Genomic DNA, 11,399 nt, shown 5'->3' with positions numbered 1-11,399 from the left:
AGAACAAAAAACACTGATTCTTTTAGTTCTGATGTAGATTCTATATGGCCCCGATTTTTGGAAAATCACCATCCATGCTAAACATCACCTAAGTCTTCATGAGCAATGAAGAAGGGAGAAAAGAATACAGGAAGAGCACAGTATCGAAAGGTTGTGAGAAAACTTGCACGAAGGGAGTAAATTAATAACAAATTAACAACTTGACAACCAATGACAGATTAACAACTTAGCAACTAATGACAGCATTAACAGCATACTGACAACTTGTTACAATTAATGGCTTCATCCCGTGGGCTCAACATATAAAACAACCCAACACGTGAAATGTAAAATATAAACCTAGGCCCATCAATGGGCACGTAATGTCTCCTAGTATCCTGACCAGGTGGGCCCCACTAATGGCTCGTATAAATAGAACCATAGAGAAATACGAACAGTTGTTACCTATTTCATATTTATTTTTAAAACATATAAAATAACCTCTATTTTTTTCCCGTGCACCGCACGGGGCCACTAGTAGTTTCTCTAATAATTTAGGGTCCATTTGATGCGTCTTTTTGTGCGGTTTTTCGGTTGCTTACATGTCGGGTAGACCGCTTTATGGCCTATTTTCGTTTGGTTTGTAAAAGATCTAGCTGTCAAAAGCTGGAGTGTTGAAAAAACACAAAAAGCCTATGTGGGCTGATTTCGGGAAACTTCAAATGAAAGTTTTTTTTTTATCTTTTACATTTTATTCTCGCATGAAAACACACAGAAAAACATACATCTGCCAAACTAACTTTGGGCTGTTAAGATCTTCATGTAAAAGTTCAATTCATTTTAACTGTCAGAATTACCATAAGATCTTCCGAAAAAGACACGCCAAATTCCCTGAGCCCCGGCAGCCCCCCGCTCCCGATCCGGATCCCTTCCTGCTCCAAAGTCCCAATACTCATGATCTCCTACACCGGTTTGTTAATCCTAATACATCGGGTTTGGGTCGTGCCCAACCCGTTGACATGCATGGTATGTACTATGCAACTAGGGCTGTCAATGAGTCGATCTGATTCGATGGATGCAAACTGATTAAGGTGGTTCTGGTTTCAATATCTGATACTCATGGACTGGTTCTATCAAGTTCCGAACTGATTCAAACCCGATTCCGGTCATATATATATAATATTGAATAAATTAATATATATATATATATTTATATTAAATATATAATATTTCCAATAAATTTATTATAATCAGATCCGAATATCTGAGAACTGATCAATTCGATTGTGGGTCTAAAATTACAGACCTATTGCATCTGTTGTTTTCGGTTCCGGGTCCTTAATATCCAGATCCGAGCCGTTGACAGCCAATGCAACCGCAACCGCGCGGATGCCGAATTGCCGAGTGCCGACATTGAAGTATGATCATTGATCGGTAAAAACGTGTGATTTACAGTCTACGGCAAAGAAATGTTCAGATATCAAAAATGCCAGAAGCTACGATTTGTGCAACTCTTTGAATCTCTCCGCCCTATAGAATAGAACCTTGTTTGCTGGTGCCTTTTCATGGGTCCTATAGTGTCTGTTGCGCGAAGAACCCAATACTTGTACGTATAGTTGCTCGCTATCATTTCTTAAATCTTAATTAACAAACTGTATATTTTTCACAGCTTGGTTTTTTAACTTTTGCATTGTTGTCTTTTACTCCACTTCACAGTTGTGCTGTTAGAGACATTGCTGCTCATTTCTCCATGCAGCAAAAGTCCACAGGTAAGACTGTTTGTCCTTGTAGTCTTTGTCTGATTGTCTCTGTCTCTTTACTACATAAAATCCAATGGGCAACCACCACTACAATACCAAAGAGAGAGAGAGAATAGATACTGGTTGTTGGGTTTTGGATGAGTGGTGAAAGGTTTGTCTGTGAGAAGTAGGAAGGATGGAGAGATCCCGTGCTTCTTCTTCATTTCTGCTTTTGTTTTCTGTGCTTCTTTTGTTCCTCTGTTCCTTCACTCCTGTTTGCATTGCCTCAAGACTTTTACAGGTAGAATCTGAAGATGTTAGGAGTAGTCTTCTTGCCAATGGACTCGGCATTACACCTCCAATGGGGTAAGTATATTTGCTCTGTGTGTGTGTGTGAAGTCTGAATTCCTATTGGTGATTGCCAGAATCTTGTAAGGCTAATTTGGTTCGAGCCACTAACATGATGGACGAGTTAGAGATTTGATATTTTGGATGGGTGATGTGGGCACATCATATTTTTGATAGAAGGGCTATGCCTGGTTCATATAAGAAAAAGGGTTGTGGGCATATAAATTCCATTGTTGAGTAACTTGGGCACCATATAAATTCTTAGTTTCAACCAATTCTGCTTTCTGCACCCTAAATCTGCTTCAAGTGGTGACCAATCAGATCGTATTTATCAAAATCCAAGGGGGATTTGATTGATCAAAGCTCTTCAGTACCATGTCTTTCCGGTAGCATAGATTTTCCTTGAGGCTGTGTTTGGTTGCAATGCAAATAAATTTGCACTGTTGCAAAACTGTGACAGTGCAAATGGTCTGAGTGTAAATTCTGACTTATTTTTGTTTCAAATTTTAGTTTATTTTGTTTGATTGCAGTACAAATAAAGTAAATTAAGACATGGAGCAGAATAAAATAAAACCCAAAACAAAATTAAATGAGAATTTGCGTTTTTTTCATTTGCACTCCCATGCATTTGTATTAGTGCAAATAAATTTGCACTGCAACCAAACACAGCCTAAGAAATGCTTCAATTTGGTGCCTGTTTGGGATTAATGGATAGCTCCCAACCCGATCCACGATCCATTTTTCTGTCTTCTGGTTTTTTTAGCTAACCTCTTTAACATTATCTTGTTTCTGTTCAGGTGGAACAGTTGGAATCATTTTAATTGCAAGATCGATGAGAAAACAATCAAAGAAACAGGTGCGCATGAAGTCCCAATATATAGAAGTGGATGAATCCTCTCAAGACTGAGATATGGAAAAAAAAAAGGGTGGATTCAACATCCCACAAAAAAATGGTGGTCATTGTTTTGCCCAAATCCCAATTTGTTCTTAATGCTCAGTTTGGAAGGAGTATAAATACAAACATGTACAGTGCAAATACATACAAAATACAAGGTTTTGCACTTTACAAATTTGTATTTGTACTCTTTCCAAATTGAGGTAAAAGAGAATTGTTTTGGCAAACATCCAGGCTATCAAGAGTGGAGATGAAGAGAAGGCTAAAGATGCTTGTTTTCTTTGCAAGGACATACTATTTCTAGCTGAATCTTTCCTGTAATGGACTAGCCCATCAGTTATCTCAAAAAGGTCTAAAGAGAGTCCGGATTTTTCCTGAGTTAGGAGGCTGGGACTTGTACAGACCTTTATCTTGTTCGCTGTTTTGTTTAGTGTTCAATATAGTTCCTTAAAAAAAAAAAAAAAAAAAAAAAAGATGGAAATGGGTCAATAATCTTATACCCGGATCTGGATCGGATCCTTTAATGGGCTAGATTCTAGATCTGTAGAGCCTATTACCAGTTTAGTTGTACACAGGCTTAAGCTTCACAATAGACTACAGAATTAGCCAATTGGGCAGTACTGGATATGCTCTTCTCATAAACATGAAGTGAATTACCAAAGTTGATTTGAGTCTAGGCTGATTGTCCATAAAACTTGTTTATTTCTTTTATCATTTCTCATAGTTGAGTTGACAGTTCCTCCAACTTTTACTGTTAAACAGCTGATGCTTTGGTGTCAACCGGGCTTGCTAAGCTTGGTTATCAGTATGTCAATATAGGTATATTTTATGCTTTCTCTCTCTCTCTCTGTGATTCGACATAGTGGAATTTTGTTAATATGCTTAATTGTGACTAAATTTTCCTGATTTATTAGATGATTGCTGGGCTGAGTTATCTCGTGATAGAAAGGTTTGCTTTTAATTATCTTTTCATTTCCTTTCTACTTATCAAGCTTTGTACATTATCAGTTACTCTTTAGTATGATGAAAGGGTATCTAAAATGTTCAATTTTCTAGGCTGTACTCTCTTTTTTTTTTTTTACTTTCTTCAGAAAATTTAGTCTTTAACATTTTATTTTCAAATTACTGTTAATTTTCTAACAAAAAAATACTAAATATACTGACAAATACAACAAGAAGAATCTTCAAACTAGAATTGCAGTTCTAAAAATTACTGACTCATTATTTTCAGTGCATTTTTAAATGAGAAATTGGGTATTCATAATTTCAGGGAAATCTAGTGGCCAAGAAATCAACATTTCCATCTGGGATTAAATCTCTAGCAGACTATGTTCACAGCAAGGGGCTTAAGCTAGGAATCTACTCTGATGCAGGGTATGTCTGCAACTTTTTTAACATATCTTTACTATTCAACAGAGAAGAGAAAGGTTTCAATATAAGAAGCTCTCAGTATCCATCTTTCCACTTCTTTCAGCTAATTCTAGTTATCAATCAAGAAATTTTGAAAATGCCTGCTGACTACAAGCATGATAAATGTATTAAACGTCGAAAGTTTAATCTGGTCTTTCTCTTTTTAATTTCCATAATTTAAAATAAAAATCCAAATGTGGTCAAGGTACTTCACATGTAGCAAAACAATGCCTGGTTCACTTGGACATGAAGAACAAGATGCCAAGACCTTTGCTTCATGGGTAAGAGTTTGCAGATTTTTTTCTTCTATTCAAAGTTCAGAATTTATTGATTATTGTCTCTCTTAATTGGAAGAAAATGAAGTTTTTGATATATGAAGCCTTTTCCACAAAAAAAAAAGATTTATGAATCCTATGAACTGCTGATTGTGCAGGGTGTTGATTATTTGAAGTATGATAACTGCTACAATGATGGTTCAAAGCCAACTGTTAGGTAATCTTAATCTATACTGTATAAAGTGGATACTTGCCTTGGTTCTCATGCAGGTGATAAAAGTTAAATCTAAATACCATATATCATATATCGTTGATACTTGCAGAGACGTGCATAGCACGTGCTCGTCCACTGCTATTACTAATTCTGTCTCTCTTCATTTTCATACAGATACCCTGTAATGAGCCGAGCTCTGATGAAGACAGGCCACCCAATCTTCTTTTCTCTATGTGAATGGCAAGGCTGCTTTGACATTACAGTATTTTTCATGTAATATCTATTTTCTAGCCTCTGTTGTATTTACAGTCTTTTCTTCTTTTGTTATAGGGGGGAGCTACACCCAGCTCTATGGGGTGCTAAGGTAGGAAATAGCTGGAGAACTACTGGTGATATTATGGATAATTGGGAAAGGTAAAACTAGTTGTTTTAAATATGATCATCATATTTGTCTTCACATTGAAAAAAGAAAAAATCTTGATAAAAATCGGTTATTATATACTTTCTGGCAACAGCATGATGTCTAGAGCTGACATGAATGAAGTCTATGCTGATTTTGCAAGGCCTGGTGGTTGGAATGGTTAGTGTTATCAATATCTACAATAAATAGCCGATACAGCAGCTAAATAATCATGTAAATTTTAGGAAAATTTTGATTTCATTGGGGTAAAAGGAACTTTTATGATTGATTAGTTAATCTCCACAGAATTACTACTACATGGGTATCCTTGTACCTACAAACCAGTTAATTATTGTGTGTGAGCAGATCCAGACATGCTTGAGATAGGAAATGGAGGGATGACTAAACATGAATATATTGTTCACTTCAGCATTTGGGCCATTTCCAAGGTAATAATACTATAGGGATATGTTCAGTTTGATATAAAATAAAGAGAGAAACAGAGAGAGAGAGAGAGAGAGAGAGTTGAGGAAAAGTTATGAAATTAATTTGTGAAATTCCTTGAGAACTTTTCCTCAACTTTCTGTTTCTCTTATTTTCTGTCAAACAAAGCACAACCTAGTAGTGTAAGGAATGCAGGCTCCCCTTCTTATTCCCTTATTTTCTGTCAAACAAAGCACAACCTAGTAGTGTCTCTCTGTTGCTGCTTTGACTGTTTTATATATGTTAAGAGTCATTTATTTATTGCTAATGTTAGTGCAGGCTCCCCTTCTTATTGGGTGTGATGCAAGGAATGCAACCAAAGAAACCATGAAAATCCTCTCAAATAAGGAGGTTATTGCAGTTAACCAGGGTACCTTCCCTTATAGCTAGAGTAATTTTCATTATGAGTACTCAACTTGATCTGCATCTATTTGGTCATCTGATCATGGTTAGTGAATTCTGAATAGATCCACTTGGTGTTCAGGCGAAAAAAGTTTGGTTGAAGGGTGACCTTGAGGTGCACCAACATCATTTACTATAACATTCAGTCCTGTGATTAATTTTCAATCAATACTCAGGAACTGATGCATCTATGATCTACCTCTCCATTGCTTTAGGTATGGGCTGGACCTCTTTCAGGCCATAGGACAGCTGTTGTACTAGTCAACCGGGGTTTACGCCATAATCGTATTACTGCTCATTGGAAGGACATAGGTATTTCTCCAAACAAGGTGGTAGAGGCAAGAGATCTTTGGAAGGTACTTATACATTACCCACCCTTTTGCATCTTAACTTCTCATACACATCAATGAATGCAATTTAATTTCCATTTCTCTGGGTTTTGCAGCACAAGACCCTCAAGACACGATTTATGGACAATTTGACAGCCACCATGGCTTCTCATTCATGCAAGATGTATGTGTTGACACCAATTTCTTGAGTCAGGATTCCAGGGGGAATGTTATGTGATGAGAGCATTTTCTATGATCTAGGCTTTGCAACCTGAGGTGAAGGTCATATTAGAAGGTGTTATCCTTCTCTAAATGTCCATATGGGCATGGATTTGGTAATTCAGAATGAATGGGCCCATCCACTTTATGTATTTTTCTTCCCTCAATTTGTTCCAGTTGATGATATTTTCAGAGGTTTCAGTTCCCAATTAGAGAGATGGTAATACATTTCTAGGCATGAAATGCTCCTGCTGATCAGGTTAAGAGCTAAGATATGGAAAATATTTTAAGGGACAGAAAGCCATTCTGTGATGAGGATGGCCACTTTCAGGTAGGGCTATCAATGAATCAGGTCTGGGTCTGGTTCAGGACAGGGTGTACCAGTCCCCGTGGCAATTATTAAACAGGACAATTGGGTCTGACCGGATTAGACTCGATTAATTATACTTGGCATCTTAAATTACCAATGTTAATAACGACGTACAAATTGATTTGACAATATAACCTGAATAAAAGTTACAGCATACTGAATTCACATCTGCGCCCCACAATGCCCTACAGCACATCCCCACCTTGTATTGGCAACATCTCCTCATAACTGATAATATTACCGGGAGATGATGAGATATCACTGGGAGATGTTTCCAATACAAGGTGGGGATGTGCTGTGGCCTGTGTGGTATTGTGGGGAGCAGATGTGAACTCCAGTATACTACCCTTGAGTGTTTATGTAAAGCAAAGAGAATAAACAAGAACTATAAAAGAACAAAGGAGAGATAAGATTTACTTGCTTCGGCCATGAAGCCTATGTCCACTAGGGGTGAGCAAAAAAACCAAAAAACCGAATTGATCGAAACCGAACCAAAAAATCGGTTAACCAATTCGGTCGGTTTGGTTTTGGTTCGATGTTTTTAAAAAACTAAAGGTATCGGTTCAGTTTCGGTTAACCAATTTAAAAAACCGGCAGTTAACCGAATCGACCGGTATACATGTTTTTTATATATTTTCTATATATTTATGTATATATTATATATATATTTTATATATTATTAATTAATAAATATGCATTATATATATTTATAATTTTTATTATATATTTATATATATTTTTATAATAAATATTATAAAGTCAAAAAAATCAAAAAACCGACGAACCAAACCGTCGGTTAATCGAACCAGTCAACCGATTAACCGACTGGTTTTGATTCAGTTTTGGTTACCGGTTTTCCAAAAACCGGTACTACCGGTTCGGTTCACAAAAAAGGCCCACCGTGAGCACCCCTATGTCTACACTAATGAAAGGGTATTCGTGTTAGTCTATACTCAAAATTAAAATTTCAAAATCTATGCTATATAAAAATCAAAGCAGTCCACGTGTCACTCTTGCTCTCTTATGCAAAATTTTCATTTTTTGACATTCTTTTTTTCTTAAATTCGCGTAATTGGGCACGTTGAACCAATCATGTTTCTCTCTTTTCCACCCCCAATAACAGATTCAAAGTGGACTTAGAATCAATTACATGATACTAAGGTTGCATTTGAAAGCGGAGTAAATCTCCACCATGGAGTTTTGCACCGATTAGTTTTAAAAAGTGATAGAAACTGGTGATTATTGATCTAAAGTTTTACATCGTTTCTATCAGAAATAAGTTTCCTTCAATTATCAAATAAAACTCGAACTATGTGGAGTTCTACATTGATTTTCACTAGTTATATACACTTCATCCAAACGACTACAAAATTGGACCAAAATGTAAAATAACAGTGGTTCAATATTTACACCGCAATCAAACGCAGCCTAAATAAAACAACGACTCATTTTCTCACCTTCGGATTTTGTCAGGCCATGGCCATCCAAAGTTGCAGAGAGTAAGGAAGTACCGTTTGAAGTCAATGGAAAAGTTACGTGGCAAATCAATGATTCTACACCAGCACCATTAAAAAATAAAGAAGCAAAGAGGGAAGGAGAGGGGTAAATTCAGGTGACTGTGATGCATTGGTGGCATTAGGCTAGGGGCATATTAATTTTCTTCCATAAGCCTGTGTTAGGAAACGATGCTGATGAAGGGTGATTTGGCCCGACCTAGTAAAGAGGGGACACGTGGACACGACCTGTGAAGGAATAGAAAGATCCATCGTATGGACGCCCGGATAAAGCGGAATAGAATGGGCGAATTTCAAAAATTTCTTTCCTTCTTACAACTGAGAATCGTATTCCCTATTTTAGAAAATTAATTTTCAATGATCAACCTTGAATCAAGAACCGAACCAGATCTGAACAAAACAGTAGGAGAGGGAAATACCTGATACAGAGAATTAGTATCCCCCAACGAAGGTGTTCACGCCCAAAAAAGTCACCAAAGACATCTCCCACTAAAGATGGCGCAGTGTAGGACGGAGCAAAAACAGCAACGTTCTTCACAAGAACTGGATCCTTCGCAAGAACCCACTGGACGACAGGTGAGCACAACTTCTTTTCAATTCTTTCACAAAGAACTGAAACCAAGAACGCTTCTTGATGACTCTCACGTGAGTGGAGATGAACTGCTAATGGCAGCGGCGGCAGGAAGGAGGCGGTAGAGAGAAATTGGCACAGTTTCACTGTTTGCTGATCTCTCTCTTCTATGTTGTATTTGTATCTCAGGTGAGTGTGTTTTGAGGCTGCCGCCCCCCTCCTCCTTTTATAACCCTAAAGGGATCAGCTCCTAATCCTATTAGGAGAAATTGATCCCTTTAAGTGATAAGGTAGAGTCCTTATCTAATCTGCAGATCATGATCAAACCTCCTAATTTGATTAGGAGTTTCCAATTTTGAATTATATTCAAATATGGACTCTTACTGAGTGGATAGGGACTTACCTTTATCCTTTAAGGTTGGTCCACATCTCAGATTTGCCCCATTCAAGCTGATGGTGCGCAATCCGGCCGGTCCTAGCTATCAACGACCTTGCCTCTGACTAGAGCAACAGGGGGGCCTGAAACGGAGAAGAAAGTGGGGAATCTCCGGGGAGGAACCCAGTGAGATCACTCCGAAGCTCAAGTTAGTATTATCTCAAAGGCAAGATAAAACCAGATGGCGCAAAGTTCACATACCTTGTCCTCGGGGGGTAGAGAGCCTTTTATAACCACTTCGCGCACTCACTCCGAGGCTTCTGTCAGGTCGGGTATGATTACTTCTGTGCTTCTACCAGTTCGGGTGTCATCACCTCTGCTGGGACAGAACCGCCACTGCTCCTTGTCGGATCCGTCTCTGTAACTGGAGATGGCGGTGGCAGGTGGCGGTGGCAGGTGGCCGTTGGAATGCAGCTGTCAAGCGTCAGATCCCAAGTCAGTCAGGTGCGTCGCCCCTGGATACGGACTCCTTCGGTGTCAGGTATGGTTTGTTCAGTTCGGTGTCCTGGGGGCAAAGTGCTGGAGTGGTGTGCGAGGTGAAGTCTTGAGTTCGGACAGAGGTGTGCTCCGAACTGCCATGGGGCAGGCCAGTTCGGGTTGTTGCCCTTTGTGTTCATAAGGCTCGGGGCATAAGGGAGAGCTCGAGCTCCGTACTGGGAGTTCGGGCTCCTTGCAAGGAGTTCGGACCGCTAGTTCCTCCTTTCAGGGCTCGCGCCCTGGTGAGCTGTTGTGTCAAGCTGTTGCGTCGAGCTGTTGCCTTTGCCACGTGTTGAGTGGTTACGAGGTCGGGCCAAATCTTCCTTCATCACAAGCCAATTCTAATTAGCCCAATTCCTATTGGGCTTTTGGCCCATTAAATGTATGTGCTCACTTAAGCCTTCCAAATTGCTGCCTAGTTGGGCTTTCTCTGTATGGCGTGGGACCCAAATGTTGATCTACACATCAGCCACAAGGGTTCGGCCCAGCCTCTGTCACAAGGCCTAGCCAAATTCACTGGAAAGCCTAGTGATTCCCTTGAGCCCATCATATGGACTTTATGGGCCCAACACTTACACTAAGTGGTCTTTGGGCCAAGCTACCTTGTAACACCCAAGGACTGTGGGCATATGCAAGATTAGCCCATCAGGTTTAACCCTCAATGGCCTTACACTTAACCTCTCAGCCCATAATGATCAAACACTGCCCGACAAGGGAGGACCTCTCCCCCGATTGCAAGGTACAGTGGTGCACTCTCCTCTTACATGGACCCCGGGGATTAAAACCTTTTGCAAACAATTTTGGAAACCTATAACATATATTATATCTCATAAATATATTTTGCAAAACAAAATTTCAACGATTGAAATCAACTATCGGCAGTTTTGGTTTCCATCAGAGAGAGTGCATTTCCCCGATCATTACCTTTGTCCGGCAAAGGGGCTAATCCTATCACTATGATCACCCACTTAGATGGGTTCATGAGCCATCTCAACATACCCAGGTTTTGACCCCCTCTAAGGGTCTCACTGGTTGGCATATCAAAGATGGCCTAATCCGCCACCCAGTGCGGTACCATAATCGAGTCTAGGGGTCAGGTGTAACATTCTAGTTTTGCCCACTAATCGCCAAGGTCCAAGGCAATACTAGAATTCTGGTCCGGTTCAAGGTCTCAAGCTGATCCCACACTACATGTACCTCGAGTCTCACCCTGGTGGCAGAGACAGGCCACCCCAATCGACTTGGCAGCACATCAGTGTCAGCCTCATCAGGATAGGTCTCCCCAAACCGACCCACTGGCTGTGAACGTTCTAAACCAACACAAGTCTCATAAGTGTC

General features: G+C 39.4%; 1 protein-coding gene across 1 annotated transcript; it reads left to right on the top strand.

The window, feature by feature from the left end:
• The first annotated feature begins 1,830 nt into the window (after positions 1-1,830).
• LOC104610144 (alpha-galactosidase 1-like) lies at positions 1,831-6,845 on the top strand. The gene is made up of 15 exons (XM_010276631.3): positions 1,831-2,084; positions 2,864-2,922; positions 3,724-3,780; positions 3,876-3,910; positions 4,232-4,335; positions 4,577-4,652; positions 4,805-4,863; positions 5,035-5,100; positions 5,191-5,274; positions 5,376-5,440; positions 5,627-5,709; positions 6,023-6,113; positions 6,211-6,260; positions 6,361-6,501; positions 6,591-6,845. The coding sequence occupies exons 1-15, from the start codon at positions 1,915-1,917 to the stop codon at positions 6,681-6,683; spliced, it is 1,233 nt and encodes a 410-aa protein (XP_010274933.1). The 5' UTR covers positions 1,831-1,914; the 3' UTR covers positions 6,684-6,845.
• Positions 6,846-11,399: the final 4,554 nt, after the last annotated feature.

The sequence above is a fragment of the Nelumbo nucifera genome, chromosome 4 (genome assembly GCF_055504915.1).
Source record: "Nelumbo nucifera cultivar China Antique chromosome 4, China Antique-T2T, whole genome shotgun sequence".
Taxonomy (NCBI): domain Eukaryota; kingdom Viridiplantae; phylum Streptophyta; class Magnoliopsida; order Proteales; family Nelumbonaceae; genus Nelumbo; species Nelumbo nucifera.
This window is presented reverse-complemented; position numbering and strand designations above follow the sequence as displayed.

What these genes read in the sequence shown, in the direction of transcription:
- LOC104610144 (XM_010276631.3), top strand. Translation starts at nt 1,915, where the DNA reads ATGGAGAGATCCCGTGCTTCTTCTTCATTTCTGCTTTTGTTTTCTGTG. An exon ending in TTATCAGTATGTCAATATAG is followed by an intron (nt 3,781 to 3,875) that starts GTATATTTTATG and finishes CTGATTTATTAG; the next exon opens with ATGATTGCTGGGCTGAGTTA. An exon ending in AGGCAAGAGATCTTTGGAAG is followed by an intron (nt 6,502 to 6,590) that starts GTACTTATACAT and finishes TGGGTTTTGCAG; the next exon opens with CACAAGACCCTCAAGACACG.